General features: G+C 37.8%; 1 protein-coding gene across 2 annotated transcripts in view; it reads right to left on the reverse strand.

The window, feature by feature from the left end:
- Nucleotides 1-1,469: 1,469 nt before the first annotated feature.
- Nucleotides 1,470-26,796, reverse strand: part of LOC129258912 (uncharacterized) — a 31,149-nt gene continuing 5,822 nt past the window's right edge. Inside the window, exons 3-14 of one of the 2 annotated variants that reach the window (XM_054897150.2) lie at nucleotides 26,447-26,593; nucleotides 19,659-19,769; nucleotides 18,610-18,729; nucleotides 17,106-17,239; nucleotides 14,028-14,207; nucleotides 13,196-13,571; nucleotides 10,877-11,591; nucleotides 9,316-9,401; nucleotides 8,598-8,705; nucleotides 8,373-8,414; nucleotides 7,786-7,854; nucleotides 1,470-4,832 (exon numbers count right to left, since the gene is read on the reverse strand). In XM_054897150.2, coding sequence (XP_054753125.2) covers nucleotides 4,677-4,832; nucleotides 7,786-7,854; nucleotides 8,373-8,414; nucleotides 8,598-8,705; nucleotides 9,316-9,401; nucleotides 10,877-11,591; nucleotides 13,196-13,571; nucleotides 14,028-14,207; nucleotides 17,106-17,239; nucleotides 18,610-18,729; nucleotides 19,659-19,769; nucleotides 26,447-26,593 — 2,244 coding nt within the window. In that variant the 3' untranslated portion in view covers nucleotides 1,470-4,676. Of the gene's footprint in view, nucleotides 4,833-7,785; nucleotides 7,855-8,372; nucleotides 8,415-8,597; nucleotides 8,706-9,315; nucleotides 9,402-10,876; nucleotides 11,592-13,195; nucleotides 13,572-14,027; nucleotides 14,208-17,105; nucleotides 17,240-18,609; nucleotides 18,730-19,658; nucleotides 19,770-26,446; nucleotides 26,610-26,796 lie in introns of both variants that reach the window. The other variant, XM_064098528.1, reaches the window with a different exon arrangement.

Below are 26,796 nucleotides of genomic sequence, written 5' to 3' on the forward strand. Positions count from 1 at the left end.
ATCTGACTTTACTCTAACAAGTTTCTGAATGGTGGGTCGGGGACACGATTCTCCCTGCTCCTGATTACGAGAAAAGTTTTACATTGAGACGTCACTAATGAACATCATCGATAGCCACTAATAGGTTCACCCGTTTGGATGATGATGTTTCCGCTAAGTCCATGGATGTGTCAATCACGGAAGTAGTTTCGTATGCCGTTGCTGCCTCTGGTGCCCAACCGAAAATAAAACAAGTGAAGAAAGAAAACTTCAAGCCACAATCTAATACTGGTCTCAACAATGAGCAGCTGGCCAACATCGTCAGGCTTGTGATGGAAGCGATCCAACCGGTCATAACTCAATCAGTTGTGGCCGCTGTCTCTTCGGCAATGAAAGCGGTGATGGAAGAAATAAAGTTTGTTCAACCTACACCTGCTGCTCCCGGCGCTGACCAGAGTACTATAAGATCTCTTTGTTACGAATTAGATAAGTTGGAGCAATACGGACGACGGGAGAATATCAAGGTGTAAGGGATCCTGGAGAGCGCCAATGAAGACACGGCGGATGTCGTCGTCAAGCTAGGAAACCAACTTGGCGTCAACCTGGAGCGATCAGATATAAGTATTGCTCATCGACTTCCGGTGGCACTAAGGAGAAGCCTGCAGGGATAATTGCAAAGTTTGTGAGGCGAGGGCGCAAGGTGGAGGTGATGAGAAAGAAGAAAGTGTTGAAGGAGAGGAACCAGCCGGTGTTCATTGTGGAGGATTTGACCCCCTTAAGAGCCAAGCTGCTGAGGGTTATAAGAGCAGATGCTTCAACAGTCCAGAGAGCATGGTCTATTGATGGACGGATCAACTGCTTGCTGAAGGATGGTTCTAGACAAATCGTTGAATCACCAGATGACCTATTCAAGATTGGCTGGACTGAAGAGCGTATGAAGGCATCCGGCCTGTTTGATACCAAATAGGAGCTCGCCGGTATGGTAGAAAATTTGGACCGGGACCCGCCAGTCCAAAACGGCTAGTATATTTGGGCTGCCAGTACCAAACGGCTAGCCGATCGGGGCTGCTAGATCCAAAAGACTGGTTGAAATTTTTGCCGATACGAACGGAAAGCCGCCGTTTGGTTCCGTATTCGTCAGAAGGTTCGAATGTAGTAAATATATTCTATAAATATCTGCTTTGGTGAAATGTTTTAATATATATATTGGTGTGATTCTTAATGTAATTTCATCACAATTATTTCTATAATTCGGACTAAAATAAAAAATGTTGGTCTAGGTAGATCTACATGTAGATAAAAGTTATTTTAGCCTCGTACGTTACGGACGTTACCCTCGGTACACGATGCGATATACCAGTACCTTTTTTGCGCACGTGCAGCACTGGACTGCCTGGACAGTTGACACAGTACCGTACTGTACCACGTCTCTTTTTTGGAGTAGGGTCTCCTCTAACGTTAGTTTTTAAACATTTGTTTTTTAAATTTTTGATTGTAAACATGGAAATTGATTTTGTTATCCAATGCGAGGTGGTTGCAGAGGGCAAGTGCTATTACTAGTATTAGGCCTAACGTTAGATCTACTGTTATATGCCGAGGTTGTCTGTCCAAATCAATATTACACGTATAGTCAATAGAACCAATCTGCAAACATCAAGCCACATCAAGCCCGGCGGACATGGTTCCAATTAAAAACGATATCGGCCATTTAGAACGATTTCCCCAAATCCGCCGCTACACCCTCCCCCCTCAAGAAGAAAAACAAGTGGAACGCCTCTGGCAGTCTCGCCTGCATTACACAATTCGATATAGCAGCAGTGCTTCCTTTGAAAAACAGCTAATGAATAATTATTCACAGAAGAAAACACTAATATGATAATAAAATATTATGTCCATTGACCAAAAATGACCTTTGACCATGATCATGTGACCTAAGACATGTGCAAAACAATCATTCATACTTGATTACCCTTATGTCGATGTTTCATGAGCAATTGCCATAAACTTCCTAAGTTATGATGCCAATGCAACACATACTCCCAACACTGCCAGAGTTCATTGACCTTTAATTGACCTTTGATCTTGGCCATGTTCCTGAAACACACACAGGGTATTCAGGGATACATTGCTGCTCTTATGTCCAAGTTTCATGAACTAAATCCATAGACTTTTAAAGTTATGATGACAATTCCACAAATACCCCCAACATTACCAAAGTTTACTGACCCTAAATGACCTTGATCATGTGACCTGAATCTAGCACAAGATGTTCAAGATACTCGATTGCTCTTATGTCCAAGTTTTATGAACTAGATCCATAAAATTTCAACGTTATGATGACAATTCCTCAAATACCCCCAATATGGCCAAAGTTCATTGACCCTAAGTGACCTTTGACCTTGTTCATGCGATGTGAAACTCACCCATGATATTCACGAATACATGGTTGCTCTTATGTCAAAGTTTCATGAACTAGATCCATAAACTTTTAAAGTTATGATGACAATTCCTAAAATAACCCCAACATGGCCAAAGTTTATTGACCCTAAGTGACCTTTGACCTTAATCATGTGATGTGAAACTCAGGCAGGATATTCAGTGATACACTATTACCCTTATGTCTACGTTTTAAGAACTAGGTCCATATACTTTTGAAGTTATGACAACATTTCAAAAACTTAACCTTGGTTAAGATTTCAATGTTGACGACGCCGCCGCCGTCAAAAAAGCTTATAGTCTCGCTCTGCTATGCAGGCGAGACAAAAACCAGTACACACACACAACATAATTCATGAGAGCCATTTCTCAATTTTAGTAAGTCATTTCTTAAGATGCCAGAGCCATTTTTGTAATTAACAAAAGAGGAGACAAAAGAGGAGAAAATATCATTTGTATCAATTTGATATATTTTTTTACTAGTCATGTCGGACCAGTAAATCTGGCTATTTCTGAAAAGTTACTGGTCCAACAGCAATTTTTACTGGTCTGGGACCGTCGCCATTGTCGCGCGCTGAGATAGCTGTTAATAGGCCTGGGAGTAACACTCAAACCATCAACACATTCGATCAATTTCCCAACAATTTTTCATCTCAAAGTAACATGGGCGCAAGCACATCCTCTGTGTAGCTAATAGATATGTGGTTGATATGGATGCACTGGGGAAAAAAAACATGATCAAAAGGAGAATGGATTTTCAAGAAGCTGTATAAAATTGTTTGGAGTAATCATGGTGGTTTTCCAGCAGAAACGAGATAATTTTACCCAGGAAGAGGTGGTTTCCGAAATCATAGCTCATGAAGATGTGATTCAGAAATCTCTCTCTGAACTCGTTGAAGACAAGACAATTCTCACACATAAATGGATTGTGAGTAGATCTTGGTGATCGTGGAACCATGTTCATGAAATGGATATCAGAATCCACCAAAGCTCGGAAGCTGATTATGTGCAAAATGAACAAGATTCTTCAGATGCTGATCATGAAGCAGGCATTGTGTAGTATTTATATAAATTTCTATAAAATCTCATTTTTCCATTGTAAAAGAGAACTGTTGCTCGGCTAGCGCCATGAGCGTCTACTGACGGTGTGCGCACTCTTCAAATATACACTATTATTATTATTGATGAAACATTTTGTGCTAAATGCAGCATGCCATATTTTGAGAATGAGAATGTTGGACTGCTTGCAGGTCTTGAAAGAGATTGTTCATGACATATACACCAGACCTGCCAACCAGTACGTTTAGGCGTATTTAGTATGTTTTTGCAACCGAAATTCGGCAGTACGTTTTTTCTTTGAAAATATGGGGGTTTTTTTAATCGTAATTTATTGAGAGAAATCATCTCTATATGTCTCTATTTCATAAAGCGTACACAAATATGGTTATTTGATCAATGTCATCTCAGGTAACTTGTTTTTTTTAATCATTTTGTTAAAACCAGTGTGAGATATACATATGTTTCAATGTTTTTTTTTTTCATCTGCAAGAGCAGTGCGCATTTTAGCTTGCATGCAGCTTGAGCGTCGTGATGAGCGAGTGTACCAAGTACTTTATTATGAAATACATTTTTTGGGGGAAAAATACAGTTTTTTATCACAGAATACAGTTTTTCATTCCCAGAGGTTGGCAGGTCTGCTACACCCGTTTTCAAAGTGACATATTCATTTTCATTTGCAAAGAATGTGTTGATGAATTGGTGTCTGATAATGAAACTCAATTTCTAAACAATGGGGTAAAAATAAACTTGAAAACAAAATAAATGTGATGTCTATTTTGTAATTAGGCCAAAAGAGCAAATGCATAGTGGAAGTTTTGCGGTTAACACCACTGCAAATGCAGTCCGATTGTTTCAAAGACTTCATGATGGAAATTTTGGAAATATGTCTAACATATTTTTCTATATGGACTTTTTGTTGGCCATTATCCAATTATGGTCAAGAAAGTCAAGGGTTAGGAACTATAATTTTCCCTTTTTTCCCTTTTTTATGTGGTACATGTTGGAGACCTCTTGGAAATGTTCCATGGGTGTGGCTCGCCATTGGAACCTTTGGAGGTTGAGACATATGTGTTTATTCTTGTAGTATTTTTCTGTCTTGTGATGATCCTAGTGACTTGGGAACACAGATATGAATTGGCTGGATCTGGCCTCACCTCAATTGTCATAATGCAGTAAATATCTATCAGGGGCTATAGGAGACGTCACGAGCTTTCCTCAAGGCACCGACGGAGGGCATTGCAATCATCCATGGTAGGTTGTCTTACGGCAATCAGCAAGGGCCTAGGACATTCTGGCCTCACCTCAATTGTCATGATACAAGATAGATCTATCAGCGTTTGCTGGCATCGGCCAATACCCTAAGAGATGAGACAATACGAAGGAATAACATAAAACAATTTTGGAACAACATGTTAGACAAAAATGTCATATTCAAATGATCCCCTTATCAAACATGATCTCATTTTGATTTAAACAATGACATCACAAATCCAAAATTTTTAAAAATCCATAAATCAATTAATTTTGGATGAATTTTCACCAAATCTTCATCAATGAGTTTCTTTTGATATTCTGCTTCCATCAAAATCACCCTTTTACCACCTGGGGTAAATTCCCCCTATAAGAAACCCCGATCAGCCTCAGAGGGATTGTGATGGAAAGATATTTGTTCTGAAATAAACTTAAATATTTTTTTATTTGGAAGTCGACCTATTCCCTTTTGCTGATCGGGGAAGCTCATAACACCCTTTTACAGAGTAACCAAATACAAGCCTATACCATTATTGTGATATGGTGTGGGAATAACTAATAACTTGTACTAGGGACTTTAAAGTTGAATTAAGAAGGGGGTGAGTTTCCATAAATATAGGTTCTACACACAATATATAGTATATATAAGTTGTTCAAACAGATAGCATGTCACAAAAATCCTCTGCCTTCTCGATATTTTGCTTTGAAAGTCTATGAAATTAGCCACCTGTCAGAGCCCGAGAGACGAGTGTACAGAAAAGCCACTCGGAGTGTGACGTCACCGGGGGGAATTTAGTATAAGAGGTGCCTGAATGTCATACAGAAATGCTATGCAGAGAGAGAAAGATATTTTACAATTTTTTTTCAAAGCAACTCAAATCAAACAAATAGGACTGATATGTACAAATCTTTACTTTTCCTGTATAAAAAACAGTATGAATAACCATCATGAACTCTTCAATCATGATGTAAGATAGCAAACAGTGAGTTATTGAATGATATTTTCACTATTTCTCATTTATTTTATCACGATGTTCAATCAAGTGAATAGCTGGAAAGTAATTCCGGCGGCTAGCTCAGCTCTCGCTCAGCGCGCGCTGAACGCATAATACTAGACACAACACCCAGGCATTGAGTGTACTGTTATGGTCTGGTACGTCGACTTAGTTCGTGGCCGTGCAGCGATCCCCTGGCGTTTTTTCTTCTTTTCTTTTGTCTTTGACTCCACTTTTATATCCTCTGGATCATTTCCACTCATAGCTCATTCCACAGAACAATCTTGAACCAAACGTATTATTCTTTCTCGGCCTTCTGAGTTGTTTTCTATATTTAATTACGCTAGGGGTCACCGTCACACATACAAACGCAATTCGCAAGTGAGTTGAAGACAGAGGGATATTATAGTAATTAGTATACATATCTATGGTTGAAGACAACAAGAAAGGTATGCGGTACGGTAGCTCGACAGCTAGCTGCGCCGGAGCGGGCGGCCGGTCGGCACAAAGCAATTCCGCAACCAACTGTGTTTTTTTGCAAGAGCCGCGTCACACGCGGATAAATATGTCATAATAACACGTCTGCTACGTTATCGACTGGTGAGAAGATCTCGATCAAATTTCATATTATTCACCTTGAAATTATTCCTTTAGGGTCTATGGTATCATTCTGAGGGAATTTACATATTTGGAATAATAGTACGGCCACAAATATTTTAATCATTTCCTCTTTGCAAGTTCTATGGCTCGCAGATACAACTTCAACTGCAGTTATTCCATATGAAGGCGTACGTGCATAGTACACAAAGCGGCACTGCCTTGTTTACTACACCGAGACCGAATACCCCCCGGTGACGTCACACTCAAAGAACACCCGTCTCGGTAGGCATTGCAGGAGCGAACTCAGGGAAAATGGGTAGGGATAAATCGTTCAAATTCACTATTTTGACAAAAGAAAATGGGGGGTCGAATCACCTCTTAGTGTTTGGGGGGTTGTAAGGTTGCTATTAATGTAAATATCTCAATATTTGGAATCGTCTTCTTAATTCAACTTTAAGGAATTAATTCATAATTTCATTCGTTGTTTTTCTTTCAACTATAGATAAGTTATACAGCAATGAATATGTTAAGGTGTAATTCAACCATCACAACTACTTAAAGATAAATACCGGATGTGGTAACAATATACAGGTGGAATGCCTCTGGCAGTCTCGCGTGCATTACGCGATTCAATATAGCAGCAGTGCCGACTTTGATAATCTCGAACAATTATTCACAAATAATAAAATACTATGTTCATTAACCCTAAACGACATTTGACCTTGATCATGTGACCGAAGACTTGTGCTAGACAATCAGTGATACTTGAATACCTGTATGTCCGCATTTCATGAACTAGATCTATGAACTTTCAAAGTTATGATGGCAATTCAACAAATACCCCCAACACAGCCAAAGTTCTTTGACCTCAGTCATGTGACCTGATAATCACACAGGATGTTCACTGATACTTGATTACTTGCATGTCCAAGTTTCATGAACTAGATCTATATACTTTCAAAGTTACGAAAATTAAAAAACTTAACCTTGGTTAAGATTTCATTTTAATTCCCCCAACATGGTCTAAGTTCATTGACCCAAAATGACCTTTGACCATGGTCTTGTGACCTGAAACTCACACAGGATGTTCAGTAATACTTGATTACTCTTATGTCCAAGTTTCATGAACTAGATCCATAAACTTTCAGCTATGCTGGAAATTAACAAATACCCCCAACATGGCCAAAGTTTATTGACCCTAATTGACCTTTGACCGTGGTCATGTGACCTTAGATTAAGATTTCAATGTTGACAATGCCACCGGCGGAAATGCAGCGCCTATAGTCTCACTCTGCTATGCAGGTAAGACAAAAAGTAAAAGAGGAAAGAGAAGATGATGAAATGATCTGGGTAGAAAATGTACGATGCATAATTGGCGAGCAACAGTCAAAATATGCATGGTATTCCAAGCGGATGCTGGGTCTTTTTCCAAGAAATATAAATACACTGTTCAATGTGTGCTCACCTGTTTAATAGTTTCCTTTATTTCAATGACCTGTTCCTTTCCGCACTTCTTCATTCTGGCTTTCATCTCCTTTAGAAACAAAAAAAAAAACATCAAAATAGGATCAAGAATTATTTAATGAAACAGAAACTGATCACACCAATTTCATAAGTTGAGTGATTTCCATTTTAAAAATGTATCACAGAATTATATAATGGTTATAAATCTCTAAGCGAATTTTATTGTTACCTTTATAACCTATTTTCATTTGATTTTACCAAGCAAAATTTTTCACCAATCATGTTTCTATTCTTACAAATACTTTTTGGAATAGATATATTGTACATACACTTTGTATCTTACATTTTAGAAATAAAACTGCAATTCAGACTTTGGCTGCTATAATTATTTCAATTATATATTATATAAAAAAAAACCAATATCATACAGATTATAAGGAAACAGGACTACATGTACATGGTAACAGTTTGTAGGAAGTCAGTAGTGATGGGACTATAACAGAAAAAAGTATTATAAAACATTGTAAAAAATTTTAATGTAAACTAATCTAATTGGCATTGGAAATAATGAGATTTCAGTTAACTTACCATCATTTCAGGGACAGTAAAACCAATCATGTCAGACAAAACCTTGAAAACGAAAGAGAATAAGAGATAAAGAATGTTTTATTTGAATTTTTAATGAACCTGGGCATTACCCTAGCATAAAAAGAAATTGTGACAGGTGCTTTCAGTGTTTTGTCTTACTATTAATATCACAAAATGACATTGTGAATATTCAGTATAAAAAAATAAAATATCATCAGCATTTACCTTGTCCGAGATATCTATATCCAAGGACATGGTGCCATCGTTGATCTTAGCAGCTAGACTCCAGGTTGGGTTATGAGACAGGCTTGATACAAGAGTCATTATGAAACCCTGTAAACAAATGTTTATTAAAAAATATAGATTAATTACCAAGAGTTTCTGGGCATTTTCATAGAATATTCAAATTTTTGTGTGGCTGGCCCCATGTTTTCCCCATTCTTCACTTATAACAGAGCTGTTGTCTTCAAGCACATTTTGGCTCCCATTGACAGTCCGTCTTTCTGCAATTGCAAAATGCAAATGGCAAATTAACATATTCAAAGATGATTTTAGATTTTTGTTCCATATGTGGCGATCGCCACTTTCCGCACTGACAAAGAACATGATATGAAAATGCTACCGCCAGTGACTCCTCAACGTCTGTGATTCGCCCGCTTTCCACGCCACTGGCAGCCGACGGGATCTCCCCGACGTCCGCAAGCCGCCCGGAGATCGCACCGTCTGTGGCTTCTAGCGCAGCAGTTCAGGCACCCAGCTTACGCTGTGAAAGGCGCGTGCAGCGGCGATTGTACACATTGCCTTGAACCCCCTGGCAAATGACAAGGTGTCAGGCGTCTTTCCAATTATCACTACAAAGCTAATGGTTGTCAACCCTACTAATGATACTATGATAAAGTTATTTTTAGATAAAATCAGAATTTTAGTGACAATGTACGTGTACCTTGACATCAAATCGACAGGCTTCTTTCCTCTCCAGCTGGTCGGCCATCTTGATGAGATAGACAAAAGGACGGGCACACTGAGGACCTGGATAAAGAAATGTAATGATTATAATATATGTTTTCCATACAATATGCTGAGCATGTCCACAGGCACTGATTTATAACAGTTATACATTTACACCATCTACATGTATAAGTCTAGTAAAATGTAATCTTGAAAAGCATAAACCAATGTTTTACAGGGGAAGTTCACCCTGACAAAAAGTTTATTGTAAAAATAGCAGAAAAAATAATAAAAAATATTGCCAAAGGTATGAGATAAATCCATCAAAGAATAAAAAAATTATAAGAATTTCAATTATTTGATTTGTGACGTCATATGCGAACAGCATTCCTACATAGCGAATGGTAAAAAAATCAGTGAAATGTCATTTTCTCAGAAATCTAAAAATGGATTTTACTGTATCTTTTGTATATTAATATATAAATCATTTCACACCTGATCATGAAAAGAAAATAAAAATAAGTCATCAGTAACCATTATAAAAATGAAATTCATGAATTTTATATTACATAACATATGAGGCAGCTGCTCGTTTATGACGTCACAAATCCAAAACTTAAAATTCTAATAACTTTCTTAATCTTCAATGGATTTTCCTCAAACCTTCACCGATATTTTTTTCATTTTTTCTGGTATTTTTACAACAAACCTTTTTTCGTGGTGAATTTCTTTTTTAAAGGGGTACTCCATGCTGAAAATATTATTATACTATGTAAATAAATAGAGCAAAATTCAGAGCAAATAGCAGAAAATTTCATCAAAATCTGATTAAAATAGACTAAGTTATGGAATTTTAAAGTTTCTAGCTATATTTTGTGAAAACACTTATATCCACGTCGTCAGGATATATTCATTAGGTGTGCTGATGATGTCACATCCCCACTTAGTACGTTATTGCATTAAATCATAATTATTTCATTATTTTATACATGCGTGAATGATATATGTCTCCCTTATAATGAAATAAGCTGCAGCAACAAATATCTAATGCACTAAATCAGTTGTCAATTTTTCTTTTTAGTTCTTGGTAGAAAAAAAATAATAAACCTCTACTTTCATGTAATAAAATACAAAAAAACAAGTGTGGATAGGACATTATCAGTTTGCTCATTGAATATTCATGAAGACATGCCTAGAACTTTTTCACCAGAATAATGAAATCTTTAAAATGCCATAGCTTTGTTATTCCTTGTCCGATTTTGACCAAATTTTCAGTGTTCTGTTTGTCTGATTTTTCTTTGTCTGTTCACATTATATCATTTTTTACCTGTGTCCCGGAACACAAAGGTTAGCGATTCCTGCAAGCAATGTGTTCTTGGTCCTGTTTCACAAAGACTTGTCATGATAACAAATGAACAATATTGATGACAAATTTTTGCTATCAGCCAATCAAACTGAAGGGTTTCTGAAGCTTTAAGAAGGTTATTGCATACAGTATTTGTTAGTATAACATGTTTTATGAAACAGCCCTGGCTTGAATGTACTTTGTAGCTCACCAGAGTACATTCTCATTCTCTTGGGTGCATTCTCCGCCTCTTCAGACTTCACAAGACTTTGAGCTGAAACAAAGTCACTTCCCTCTGGACCTCCTGGCAGTGGATCAACACTGGTCTTCCCTAGAGTCCTTCGGGTAGCATCACCCAGGCCATGCTGGGAGACCGATTCTGTTTTGATGATCCGTGTAGCAACGGCCATCTTAGGATTCACAGACTGCTTTGCACCTCTATCAAATGCATGCTCACCAACATGCTTTGTATGTTGTGTTCTTGGCAAGTTCATGGCTTGGACTTCAGGTGATACTGTCCTTTGAGGCCCTTGCACCATTCTTGAAGCGTTGTCCCTTGCAGGATCAGGTGGCTTTACCTCCCGCTTAAAGAGGGGTACAACATTCGATGCAAATATAGGAGATGTTTTTGGTGCTGTAGCAAGCTGGGACTTGCCAAGGGGTTTACTAGTCCTATCACTGTCCTGAAATACTTTGCCAACATTTGATACAGGTTTTACTGAGCTTGATTGTCTATTAGTTTGACCAAAGTCAGTTGCTCCGATGGCAGTAGTACGTCTATGGGAAGGATCTTCAGTAGGATTGTTCTGTCTTTGTCTGTTCGGGACTGGTTTATTACTGCTCTCCCATTCCATGGCTAAGAGTTCATCTTCATCAATATCCTCCACTTCCCAATCGTGATGAGCAATCTTAGGTTCCGTCTTAATCTACAAATAATAAAATAAGACGGTCAGTGTCTGATACAGCAAGATGCCCCTTAGTTAGTACCCACGTTATTCTGCTTTCCAATTTAATGTCTCATCCCACATGGTCTACTCTTTGTTCATCTACAACCAGTTTATCTAATAACCATTTTGCTAATTACCACTACCCGGTACGCCAAATTACCATTTTGTCTCATTTCCAGTTAGGATAAAATTATTTCATATTTAACCCACTTGGTCTATCACTGCTTAGTCTCTATTTAAAAGGAAAATGAAACCTTTTGAATAAGATAGCTTGTGCGAAAACAGAAAAAGTTTGAGAAAAATTGAATAAATAAGGAAGTTATGAGCACTTAAACTTTAGATCATTATTGTAATGTAGATCCTCCTATAGGCAGGGTTCAGCCATGTTGTTGGGTGATCAGAGAACTAGACCATCTGCTATTAGACCAAGTGGATACAAACAAACCTCTGATACATGGATCAACCCATAAACTCCTGAAATCGGGTGGTGCCTGTTAAAAGACTATGGGAATAACAGAAATTAGCAGTCCATCCGTTAACCCTAAAATGGCCGGGGGGGGTTGAATCAACCCCCCCCCCTCAACATTTTCTGCGATCATTCCGCTGCGCGAAAATTTTTGACCGCGCCACTCAGAGTTTATACTTTTAAGTCTCGCGCATCTTTTGAAACCAAATTTACGGCACCCGGGTACGCGGTTCCGAAATTACGCAACATTTTGTAAGTGCATGTCAGACCCAAAATTGTTCCAAAACGTGATTTTGTGTACAAAATCAATGCAAATTGAGTTTTCTCATCTTATTCATAAAGATATGATTATTTTTACTTTAAACAGCTGAAATCAATTGATCTTAGCATAATTATGCTTCAAAAAGGTTGTGCAATAAATCTGGTGAAAAAAACAAAGAAAAACAAAAGCTTGAAAAACAAAGAAGTACATAAGAAATTCATAAAACAATAAAGTACATAAGAATTTGATTTCCAAACCGAAGTTTTTTTCAATTGCGATTGTTGAGAATGCTACAAAGAATATTTTTACAAAAAATTAGCATTCTAGGAGCTTTATTTAGTGAATTAGAGCAAAAAGTATGATTTATGCATAAATTAGCATAATTAATTCATATAAAATAAAATCTCATTAATTTGGAAAATTTTACCATACAGCCTTGTAAATTACATCGCACACTACCAGCGTGCAAATTTTTACGGCGCTAGCGCGATCGGCGGCCGAGATCTCAGGGGGGGTTGAATCAACCCCCCCCCCCCCACCCCGGCCACAGAACAGCCAAAAAAGCCCGGCCTAGTTAGGGTTAAGAATCGTTTTCAAACCGTCTGAACCTGATTCTCCTACCTTAATTTCAATCTCCTAATTTTCAAGAGCTGAATGGTCAACCATTACATGACAAATCTGATGCATTGCACCCAGTATACAACAAGAACATGATATACTTTGGCTAAGTCATCTAACAAATTCTCACACCTCTGAAGAGCACTGGGAAGTAATAAGTGCGAGATAAGCAAGTACGTTAATGTGAAATATCTTGTTGTATAGATTTGTTGAATAGACTGAAGTACACAAACATACCTTCTGTGCTTCCTTCTTCTCCAAATTCTCCAGTTCCTCTAGCATGAGTTCATCCAATCCCTCATCAAAATCATCCTCAAGGAAAGCATCTTGGAACCCTGCAGTCTTGATGTCTTGGTTCGACCGCGACTGACCTTGATGGCTTCGGTGATGACCAGCTTGTCTGGAATCTTGCACTGACCTTGGGTGACCGTGACTGCAACCCTGTTGACCGGCAGGGTCGATGTCTTGGTTTGTCATGGAGTGACTTTGATTTGATCCTTGATGAATGGTCGGTTTCCTGTCAGTGACTGACCCGTCGTGCCCCTGGTTCCATCTCTGTTGAGTGGAAGCGTTGGTTCGTGGCTCCTGCTTTACTGGAGCCTTGCTGTGCCAACTGAAAGTACATGTATATTCATGAACATTGCCATGCGCTCATACTTATACATTACAGTATTGACCCGTAGGAGACTCATTCATTCATTTTGCTATAACACACGTTCTCCATAGACTCCAGCTGGATAAATGCAAGCTCAGTCACCAATGGGTACTAATGCCAATACATGTGTAGACGTCATTGAACGATCTATCATCATAACCTTGCTGTAGTCAAATACAAATTAATTAATGAATATCACTTTAGGTGGCAACTGGCAGTGATCCTATCATATGAAAGTGACGGTCAAGAGTAGAACATGACAAATCTTTATTGAGATTGTTAATCCAAATTCAATATAATGATTTATTTAACTGTTATTTTCAGAATATGGTGAAAATATATAAATTAGCATGGCTAGGAACTGATGTTCATTCTTCATGGGTGATTTCCGGCAATTTGCCACAGAAATCTCACCTCGGAAGTGCATTGCGTTGATGATGTGCCTGTTGCTGGTTATCACTGGGGGTTGGTTGATGTGGTACAGCAGCAGCTGCGGAGAAGGTGGCCTGTCCTGTTGTGGTCGTAGCAGTGGTAGCGTTGCCGGTTGCTTCCTGGTTGATGCTATCAGTCGGTCTGTCAGGGGCAGTCACTCCGCTGTTCACGAAAGAGAGACAAGATAAAATAGAGATGAAACGACTATCAGGGGATCGTTTCATCAACATTTTCAACCGACAAGTTGTCAGATCTGACATCTATCCCTTATGTTGATTGGCTGGGAGGCACTGTTCCTATGGTAACTGTCGGATAAAATGGGACTTGTTGGATAAAACGTCTGACAAGTCCTTTCATGAAACGCTCCCCTGAAAGTCCATGGTAACACCGTGTTCTGGTTCCCATTTAATAACAAGTTCCTACATTAATTTTGCCATTATTGTAACTGCCATGGAAAAATTGATTGATTTTTTATTCCTGTTACCATGGTAGTTGCCATAATAGCAAAATTACCATAGTTGCAACTATTTATGGAATGGGCTCCAGGTTTCAAGTATCATTATAAACTAAGATTTTTAATAAAAAACTTCTAGTCTTATGTGCTGAATGTTGATCACTGAGTGGATGTTTTTCTGTGGTAAGATCTGCTCTCTTGTAGCCACGGATTGTTTCATGATAGTTGTCAGCACTGACCGATTTTTTTGCTCCGAAAAGTTTGGTGAAATCCTTGGTTTAGTTTTGCTGGGAAGCACTGGTCTCACACTGTTTCTATGGTAACTTTCAGAAAACGAGACTTGCCAGTGCCTACAATCTTAATGAAATAATGCCCTTTATTCCACTTTAAGAACTATTTGACCGAAGACAGATTGTTTACAAACCATCAATATATAACATAAATTGCGGTGTATTAACCGCCCTCGTGTATAAACCACACCCCAACTTACAGCCGCCTCAAAAAAAAAAAAAAACAGACGGACAGATGATTCTCCTGATGTTGCCCATACTATCTTCATAAGATATGAAACAATTCTGAGATTTATTTTAGCGTTATACGAGGCTGATTACCTTAACTTAGTTCCACAAGCAAATGCAAACACCCGACACTTAACCCTAAAAGGACTGGGGGGCCTTGATGCCCCCCTCGACACTTTGCGTGATATTTCCGAAACGCAAAAAGATAGCACTGCAAAATTTTATGACTTTTTTCTTTGAAGTCTCACGCAACTTTTGAGACCAAATTCACGACATACGGGTATACCATCGCGACGTCACGTGACCTTTTACGAGGCAATGTCATGCCGAAAATGGCTCATTTTTATACTTTGTGTACAAAGTCTATGGGAGATAAAATTCATAAAAGGGTGATTATTTTTCGTTCTAGTTGGTCTGCTTAATTAATTTAGGGTTTAATTTAGTTGTTAAATGGTCTGAAATAATTTCCATTGAAAAAGACAATGAAAAACAAAATATGAAAAAACAAAGAAATACATAAGAAATTCTAAAAACAAAGAAATACATAAGGAAAAAATTGGCTTTCACAATTTTTCTTGGCGGAAACCTTTAAATTAGATTACAAAGATGACGTCTGCAAGAAAAGAAGAAAATTTGAAGTGAAATAGGGTGTAAAATATGCAAATGTTTTCATGAATAAATTTGCATATTTTATTCATAATAATTAAGAAATAATTATTTTCAGAATTTTTTAATACTAGCTTGTAGTTTATGTGGTAAAGAATGTGCGTGCCAAATTTTGGCTTTTTAGTCCTTTTAGGGTTAAAGCCGAATGTTACAATGATTAATACTTCAGATCCTAGGGAATATAGCAAGGCATTGTCCCTTTGGCAGCGATTTTCCTTACCCGTGTGTGTAATTTTGTGTACCTAATATATCTGTATCGATGTATTAACCGCACCCCCGACTTCTGAAGTTCTGATATTTTTTCCGCGGGAAAAAGTGTGGTTTATACACCGGGCTTTGCGGTACATGTATATATTTTTTTTAAAGTTATAATCATGAACTTACATATTCGGTCTCGTCAATGCATTTGATTAAGCAACTAGATACTGGCACTTTATAAATCCTTGATCCTGTTGCATAAAAGTTACTATTGTGGTAATAAACTTTACCATCCAATTGTAACTACATTGGCAATGGTGCAGCCAATAAAAAATTAAAGATTCTTCAGAAGTTATCAATGGATGGCAAAGTTACCATATAGAAAATTTTATTTGGTTTATTTCCAATTCGTCTAATGCCAATTCGTCTAATTGCCAACTCGTCTACTATCATTTGGTCTACCATCAGTTCGTCCACTCACCACATGGTCTACTCTCATTTATCTAATGCCATTCCATCTAATAACCAGTTGGTCCAATAGCCATTTAGTCCATATACCATTTGGTCTAATTGGACTAAGTGTTAAATTGTTCAAAATGAATGAAAATGAAATGGATATTAGACCAACTGGTTATGAGACGAAATGGTGATTAGACGAAGTGATGATTGGACCAAATGGTTGTTAGACGAAATGTTGATGGACGGAATGGCATTAGACTAAATGAAAGTAGACCATGTGGTAGTGGACGAGTTGGCAGGAGACGAATTGGCAATTTATGCTTTTATTTCACAGGGGTCCAGGGGCACATACCATGAAATGACTTGTTGGGACATTTCATCCAGCAAAGTCAGACAGTTTATAATAGTACTTCTCAGCCAATCAAAATCAAGGAAAGTTTTCAGATGACAAATTTGATTATACGCTCAACTGGGCCCCTTCTTACAAAGAGTTACAATTGATCCAATCAATAGTAATTCTATGGAAATCCATCAGTGCCATAATTTTTTCTACAGGAAATTTGCAAAACGTCCTTTGTAAACAAAGGAGAACACACCAAATTGTCAAGAAATCAATGAATTCATGTCTAGAAAATCTTTTGAACAAACATGCATTTTATACGTTGACTTTGCTGGCTTTCCATAGTTGAGATTGATCGGATCAATCGCAAATCTTTGTAAGACGGACCCCTGGACTGATTGGCTGTTGGACCATTGGTTACTTACATCGCTCTTGCTAGTATCTTCTCTTGAGTGTTGGCCTCTTTGAGTGCCTCTACCTCACCACCAAGAACCTTGACATGGGTAGGTGTCACTAGGATTACACCAAGTCTACACTGCATATCACCTGACAATATGATCTATTATGGGTATAGTTAAAAGAAAGACAGAATGATAATAATAATAGTGGTGTCTTATCGAGCGCGCGCACACACCGTCCAGAGACGCTCTGGGCGCTAGCGCAGCAACAGTTCCTTTGGATATACATAAATACATATAACAACTACAAATATAAAAGTAAATGAATTAGAAAAAAAAAATCTTGAATTACTAATAGTACAGTTTTGCATCCCCCACTGGAAATTCTAAGCTACATCCTGGAGGGGATCAAATTTTACAAGGGCACTGGACAAATTCCACTCAGTCAAAAAGAAAGATGTTTATTACGCATTTTCTACAGCAATTGAGAACAGTGACCATGGACATTTACCACAAAACAAAATAGAGAAAGATCTTGTTTCCGCCAATGTCAATTGCTTCTTTATAAGCAAACTACCGATCACCAGTGTTTCAGCCATTTCAGTACTGGACACTTCCCCTGACTGTCCAGAGCTGCGATGTCATTAAAATGAGTTACTTGCAGACTTTCAAATTGAATACAAAATATCATAGGCCCATATTTTAATATTATATCAAAATATAATGAAAAACATAAATGTAAATGAGAATGGAGGAAATAAAAGAAAAAGAACAAGAGTGAATCAAAGAGAGAGAATCTGAGGTATGTGCACTGTCATGTTATGCATCATACATCTTAGAACAAAGTAGGTTATGCAATTCCATAAAATCAGAGGTGCCAAGTTCAAAGACATGGGCCCCGTCTTACAAAGTGTTGCGATTGATCCGATCAACCACAGCTCTAGATGGCCAGCTACGTCAACATATAAAATATAAAATGCAAATTTGTTCAAAATATTTTTTTAGATGTGATGTATATTCATACATTCATCATTTCTTTGAGAATTCAGTGTCCTTCTCTTTGTTTATAAAGGACATTGTGCAAATTTCCTGAAGAAAAAATGATGGTGTTGATGGATTTCCATACAGTTGAGATTGATTAGATAAATCGTAACTCTTTGCAAGACGGGGTCAAGCTATGTGTGAGATGATAGGCCTTGTGTATAATGTATATGGGGATAGACTGTGATACAGCCGTGAGAAAGAGATTTCGGGGGATGAGCACAAGTTTCAAAGGCGGCAGTCTCATGCCTAAAACGTGAGAATTGGTACATGCATGTAGGTAACATACGTAAATTTCTTTTGTGGTTCCTTCCTAAAAAGATTTGTCTCTTTTTACTAGTTTATGAAAAACTGTAATAATCTCAGTATTGAAGTAAGAAAAATGTATTTTTAACATAAATTATACATGTCATATTTTTCAAAATTCACGTTGAAAATTGCTGAATCATTATTCCAAAGGATGACCCTGAATCAACTTTGACATACTGACCTTTGCCCCTGGATTGATGTTAGAGGTCAAGCATGGCACTGGCCTGTATTCCATGGCCTGGATAGTCTCTTGTCCATCAGTCAAAGACAGCATCAACAATCGGCTGGCTGGCGGCTCAAACTGAACAAGAAAATGAGAAGGACAGATCATTGACTTTGTTAACTATCTACACATGGAATGGAATGCAAGAATTCAACAATGATTTCAGAAATACACACACACAAAAACGCACTTACTCTAGGTTCAAAAGGGTAATAAATTTTAGATGATATTGGCACTTAAGACAACTATGATGTTCAAATGAAATAAGATTAAGAATGTGTTTGTACAAATTTTTAATAATTAAATATAAGGAATCAAGTCTAGAATCACACTATCAAGACTCTGGGCAGCTTTAACATTTTTTTTAAAGGTCAAGTCCACCCCAGAAAAATTGTTGATTTTAATCAATAGAGAAAACAATGAACAATAACATAAAACATAAAACATAAAACAATAAGCATAATGTTGAAAATGTCATCACAATCAGATGTAAAATAAGAAAGTTACAATTTAAAGTTTTGCTTATTTTTCACAAAACAGTTATATACACAACTCAGTGATATGCAAATGAGAGGTTCGATGATGTCACTCACTATTTCTTTTTTTTTATCGTTTGAATTATACAACTTTTCAATTTTTACAGATTTAACAATAAGGACCAACTTGACTGAACCATAAAATGTTAAAACAATGGTAATACCACATGTTCAGGGAGAAATAAAACTTTGTTTCACAGGACATGGGGAAGAAAACTGGAATATTTCATTTAATAAAGTAAAAAAGAAATAGTGATGTCATCAGTCCCTTAATTTGCATACTGTCCAGTGTGTGAACATAACCTTTTTCTGAAATTAAGCAAAACTTTAAAATGTCATAACTTTCTTATTTTACATCCGATTTTGATGAAATTTTCAGTGTTATGCTTGTTAGATTTTTCTCTTTTTATTCAGGAATCCTCCTCAAACACCTCCTCCCCCTCCCACATTTCCCTATCACTGTACACATACCTTTCCCTGAGTAGGTGGTGCTGCTGTGATCAAGGCATTCTCATTTACTCGACCCTGCAGCTTGGTGAGTTGAGCATATGCTGGGCTGGAAATATCTTGAATACAATTCACCTAAAACACATTCATTCAAAATAAATACAATGTTTACATTAGTGAGAGTATTACATGAGAATGAACATTGAAAAAGTAAAAAAAAAAAAACATGCTTGCATGCACTGAAGCAACATGATTAGAGCATATGCATGATTGGAAATTTATTATAAAACATTCATCTTCAAATTTTTTTTAAAGATAGAGAACAAAAAAATGTATACAGAGTTAAATCATTACAAATAAAAATAATCAAAAAATCTACTAAAACAAACATGTACGTATGCAGCTATACAAACATTAAAACATGAAACAGTTTTGAATAATTCATGTGCCATTTTGTATGAAAAAAGATTTTTCTAAGGCAAAACTTTGAATAATCATGAACTTCTACTTTTGTCTGAAAAAAATCTGGAAGAAAAATAGCATCTCTAGCAATGCTACACAGAGTAAAGTCGGACCAAATTCATGCTGAAGTATGAATGTGTAATTCATTCTCGTAGATTAATAGATAAAGCAGGTCCTTTGAGTGTGATCTGACAATGTGATTTGTATTTTACCACACAACTGATAACAAAAGTACGCTACACTGTACAGGTGCAAGCACATCAAATACAGTCCTGGAAGCAAGTGCCCCAAATCATATCAAATCAATCGTAGAACAAGTGCATAATAATAACTGTTCAGGGAATGCTTTTGCTTATCAGAGATGCTTTAATAACTGGATTTAACAATAAGTCTCTTTTGATACCGCAAAATCGTAAAATAGCCTTAAAAACTGACATACTGAAGCAGTTCGACATGCAGTCATTGGAGTAATATCGCATGAATAACTAGTCTCTTTTGAATAGGATGCTTAATTAAGCCAAACACTTTCATTTCCACTTTTCTATGAAGTTTTCTTCTATCTGGGGGGTGTTTCACAAAGATTTAAGTATGACTTACAATCGCACTTATATACCTAGTTGCGTGCCGTATGAAAGGCATGACTGCATTGGTCAGATCGTGTTATGAGGACACGCACTACTGCGTATCAATCAATAAGATTGTGAGTTGCATATCATGTACACGTCTGAATTTAAGTAATAATAATAATAATATAGCCAATTTTTTGTAAAGCGCTTTTCCCAGAATGGCCCAAAGCGCGTTACAGCATATTATTACCCCGGTCATTGGATTCATTTCAATCAAGCACGAAAAGTGCACAATTTCCACTCCCTGGGGAGCATTCCTTGCATTCGTCGCAGCCACATTATGGCGCTGGCAAAATCAAACGTACAATATCTTTCGCATCCTACCGGGTACCCATTTAGCACCTGGGTCCAGAGTGGCAAAGTGTGGATTAACGCCTTGCCAAAGGACGCTAGACCGCGGTGGGATTCGAACACACGACCCTCTGTTTACAAGGCGAGAGTCAGAAACACTACACCACGGCTCTTCCACAAGTGCGACTTAATCTTTGTGAAACACCCCCCGGGACCATATCTGATGTGGAGGTGCCTTCAATATGATTCATTTTGGTCACACTTACATCTTTGTGGAACACCCCCTATCCTTAAAAGCATAAGTGAGCTCATTTGTTTGATGTCACTAACCACTTTCATAATGACAGCCAAAATGGAGTTACTCCAGAGTCCAGAAGAAGTTACTCCACTCTGGAAGGCAGCATGAAAATTCTAGAATTATTTCGATCCAGATTTAACCCTAAAAAGACTGGTGGGGGCTGATTCAGCCCCCCCTCGACATTTTTCGCGATATATCTGTAACGTCGAAAAGCTGGCGCCGCGCTGTTCCATGACTTTTTTCTTTCAAATCTTGCGCAACTTTTGAGACCAAATTTGCGATGCCCGGGTACGTGGTTCCGAAATTACGCAACATTTCGTAAGTGCATGTCGACCTGAAATTGCTCAAAAACGCGAATTTGTGTACAAATCCAATGCAAACTGTGTTTTTAGCCAAAATTCATAAATGTATCATTATTTTCAATTATACTAATCAAACTCAATTAATTTCATCTTGTTTATGGTCAGAATAAAGTCCCAGACAATTTCAATTAAAAAAACAATATAAAACAAAAAGTCGAAAAACAAAGAAATACATAAGAAATTTTAAAAACAATAAAATACATAAGAAAAGAATTGTGATATTTAATTTTTTTTAATATACATTTGATCAGAATCCTACAAAGAGTCTCTGAATAAAAAAATTAGCAGTTTAGAGGCCTTATTTAGTTAATAAGAGCAAATCTTTGATTTTACGCATAAATTAGCATAATTAATGAATTATGAGATTTTTCGGAAAATTTGATCCTACAGTCTTGGGGATTATGCCATTTGTAACGCACGTGCCAATTCTCGTCGCGATCGCGCGGTCGACGGACCAGATCATAGGGGGGGGGGCTGAATCAGCCCCCCTGTGGAGCCGTGATATGTGCAAACGCCGGGATATGTGCAAACAACGGTATATGTGCAAAATTTCGCCGGGATTTGTACAAACAACGGAATTTGTGCAAACGCCAAGCCGGGAAATGTGCAAATCTGTCAAAATTTATCAACGGCATCTGTGCAAACGTGACGACGGGATATGTGCAAATGAACAATTTTCACGGGAAAAGTGCAAACCTCCGGGATATGTGCAAATCACTGCATTTATCCATATAAAGGCTATTTCTCATGAAATGTTTCAGTCATAAAATTACTGTTAAAAATGAGAAACATGCCTAAGGGAGAAGCTACAATGACATCGGCAATGAAACGCTTTTCAGAGAGGCGGCAAGGGGGGGGGGACACCAACCTTAAATTGAAGACCCACTATCGTTTGGAATAACATGGATGTAGGGTGTAGTCTTTTAATGCTCCAGACCCGGTCATTTAATCATTTGAAGATCCTTCTGAACTAAGATCCTGTACTAAAGCATACATAAGGAGCATAGCCATTCAAAAATAATGTTAAAAAACTGCAACACCTCACCGTCTACCAAATTAAGACCTTGTAGAAATGAATATTGAATGTAGTCTTTACCCTAGACCTTGTTGTATCAATTAAAAAAAATCAAATTTAATACCTCACCGTCTAATTCCTATCGAATAAGTTGTTGTTGTTGTTGTTTTAGCTTATACGGCGCGTGTCATTCAGTAGTGAATATTTGCGCCAAAAAAACCACATCCACCGAGCCGGATTCGAACCAGCGACATAAGGTTAATCATCAATCATCTACAGTCTTCCGCTCTACCAACTGAGCTATCTAATCGGTGGTTACTGGGTTTAAAGTGTAGTTTTTGCTCCAGACCGGGTGATTAAACAAATTCAAAACTATTTAAGCCCCGCCATCTTCCACTACTAAGACTCTGTTATAAAGAACGTGTATATAACGTATTCTCAATTCTCCAGACCCGTTTATTTAAACAAATTTTCAAGACCCCACAGTCTCATTCCTGTGAAAAAGATGGATATAAAGCATTGTCTTTTCTCCAGACCTTTGATTAAAAACCATCAGAATTAAGACCCAAGACTAAGACTCCGTTATAAAGCAAGGGTATATATCGTAGTCTTTACTCCAGACCCGTTTAAAAAATTATGTTATAATCTTCAAAAATAAGACCCTGTAAGAAAGCATGGATATAAGAGCACAGTCTTTACTCCAGACGCTGTTATTAAAAAAATTATAAGATCTTCAATTTGACGACCCCACCGTCTCATATATGTGGGAAAAAATGGATATAGAGTGTAGTCTTTACTCCAAACCTGGTGATTAAAAAAAAACTTAAATAGTAAGACCCCATCATCTTCCAAACTAATAGTCTATAAGTATAACAAAGCACGGGTACCTATAGCATAGCCTTTACTCCATATCCATTTATTTAAAAAACTACACTGTACACCCACTGTATAGTTACGCTGTATACCCATGTGCTACATTACAGGTTCTTAGTATTGAAGATGACGGGATTGAAGTTTCGAAGATTCTTGATTTTTTTTCTTCAAATGACTGGGTCTGGAGAAAATAATAACTCTATATCCATATGCTTGATGACATGGCAATGGTTTAGAAGATGGTGAGGTTTAAATTGTAAAGTTTATTTCTCTTTTTAACCACCGGGTTTTGAGTAAAGACTACGCTTAGCTAGTCCAGGTATAGCGTTAATCCTGTTGTTTGGAAGAATAAATGGCCAAGACTTAGTATTAAAAAGTAAACTAATAACCTTCATCTTGTAGGGTAAGGTCGCATTGGGTCTGGAAAAGGAGACTACCAGCATGGGTCGGCAGAGCAAAATTGATAGGGGAGGGGAGGGCACAGCGAAAAAGGGCACTTCCTGTTTTGAAAAGGGCACTTGAAACAAAAAACTTTTTTAAAAACAAAATAGCATAATATACCCTAGTAGGGTAATGAGCAAAATGATTGAGTGGGGCAAACATGGCGTGTGGGGCAAAATTTCTTTAAAGCTGCGAGCGAGCGAGCAAAATTTTGAAACTTTTAATGAAAAAAAAAACATTTGTGATAGATTTTGACATAGAGAACACTATCATATTTCACCACTTTTCTTTCCTTTTCTTTTTTTATTATTCTTCGTATTGAAAACTTTTGGGGTCCATGGAACGAGATCCATTTCTTAAGGGGGCAAGTGCCCCCCCCCTCTCCCTCTGATCAGATGCCCCTGCATAAAAGAAAGGACGCTAATTGCAAATACATATACTATATATTAACAAATTGGACATTTGAACAAACCAGAAGAGAAGGGGCATTTATCAGAATATTCATATGGGGCACTTGATCAAAGGTGAAAATGTACACACTACAGAAGAAAAATTTTACTCTGAAAAGGGGCAACTTAACCCTATCTAGGTCGGGGTATTTTTGGAATTCATATGGCCGGGGGATGGGGCCTCCGAGACCCCCCGGCCTAGATAGGGTTAAAGGGGCGAGAGGAACATTTTAAAAGGATTTTTATTATTTAAATATGCACTTTTAGAAGGGATAAGAACGCGAAATGAGGAAAACGGGCAATGACAGGGCATGAAAAGAGCGGTTTTAAGGAATGGAAACTTATCTGATACGAGAATGGGCACTTATATTTATAAAAAGGTAAAGGGGCACACTTTAACACATAAAACAGGTCCTTCTAAGATGAAAGGGGCAAAGTTCTTGGGTTAAAAGGGAAAACTGTTTAGTGCTTCAAAAAGTGGGGGCACTGTGAACCCCCTGCCCCCCCCCCCCCGGATCGCAGCCCCTGCATTCATATCATATGGAACATTCGTTGTAAAATCGAGGTGTATGAATTGCAACCTAAAAATATTTCATTTAGAGAGTAAAGTGCATTGCATTTGTGGGTATATAGTTCAAAATTAATGCCTCTTGTTGGTAAAGTGCTCTAGTATGACATGATTGTGTGGGAAATATTTTTATATACGTTAGTGGGTACAGTGTTTTTACACATGTGGCTGATATTACACAAGCTGGCGTCACTTTGGGTGTGTTAAAAGAGATAGGAAACAATGTCTTGTTTGAATGTTCATAGATTCATAAAAAAATGATATCAAATGGCATAGTAATCAAGACATTTTGGGTTTATTATTAAATTTTAAAGAAATTCGACAACTTCTGATGAAATCTGGAAATGAAATCAACAGATCAAGTTCAATGTGTGTATCAGTGGAAATCATGCTTGCCTCTCCCACCCCCTTTAATAATTGCCCCATGCAGTGTTCGAAACAGTACTAAATGTCCCTTTAAGGTGACACGACATATACTCCTGCGAAAATTGCGACAATTAATATCTCAGAAGGCATAGGATTAGTGTTAGGATTGTGATAGAGTTTTTGGTTCAGAATATTGTCATGATTACGATTAGGGTGTATTTAGTTTTGGAGGTTAGCTTTTATGTTTCGCTTAATGTTTAGAATTTCCATCGGAGCAATTGTCACCAGAGCAAATGTCCACTGAACGTGGTCCCCCCCCCCCCCCCCACTGCCTCTCTGAAAAGCGTTTCATTGCCGATGACACTAACTGTAGCTTCTCCCTTATGCAGGCATGTTTCTCATTTTAACAGTAATGTTATGAAACATTTCATGAGAAATATCCTTAATATGGATAAAAACAGTAATTTGCACATATCCCGGAGGTTTGCACTTTTCCCGTGAAAATTGTTCATTTGCACATATCCCGTCATCACGTTTGAACAGATGCCGTTGATAAATTTTGACAGATTTGCACATTTCCCGGCGTGGCGTTTGCACAAATTCCGTTGTTTGCACAAATCCCGGCGAAATTTTGCACATATACCGTTGTTTGCACATATCCCGGCGTTTGCACATATCACGGCTCCACACCCCCCCCCCCCCCCAGTCTTCATAGGCATCAAAATAGCCCAGTCTATTTAGGGTTAAAGCGGAGTACTCAACCCACTTCAAGAAGAGGGTTACAACACAACTGGAGTTAGTCCGCACCGGAAGTGCGGTATCACCTTTCTCACGCGTAAAGTGCGGTATCACCTTTCTCACGCGTAACTTCATTCATTTCCGCATGAAGGGATTCCGCGTCACATGCTTGGAAACCACAGAAACGACTACAGATACACCGCTGGGGAGCTTGCCAGTTTGAAATGGGGTGTAATGTCGGTCCTCAGTACAAGCGTGTCAACTCCACTTCGCCTCCAGTATGAAAACGGCCCAAAGTTATTGAGTTGTGACATGTTTCTCACCTGTAGGGCATAGTTTCCTTTGAGTTGTGTTTTCTTGGCTTGTTTGATCCCAGCTGGCAGGCATGGGGTGGCAATCTCACTTAAGTCTGAATCTAACCATTGCTCATACACCATCTTACACAGCTGACTCCCAGAAAATACTGTACCCTATACAAAAAAAAGTCTGGCAATATGAATGAGAAGACACATGTACAATGACAGAGCGTTTCAAGAAACTTTATGTAAAAATGATTTTAAGTTCCCCAATTCCTTGCAAAACCAAGATCATGTGTTGTTTTAGAAGTATTCTGAAATTGCAGATGGATGTAAAACAGATTCACTGGAAATCAGAAAATAACACTGGATCCTTT

Source organism: Lytechinus pictus, chromosome 4 (genome assembly GCF_037042905.1).
Source record: "Lytechinus pictus isolate F3 Inbred chromosome 4, Lp3.0, whole genome shotgun sequence".
Classification (NCBI taxonomy): domain Eukaryota; kingdom Metazoa; phylum Echinodermata; class Echinoidea; order Temnopleuroida; family Toxopneustidae; genus Lytechinus; species Lytechinus pictus.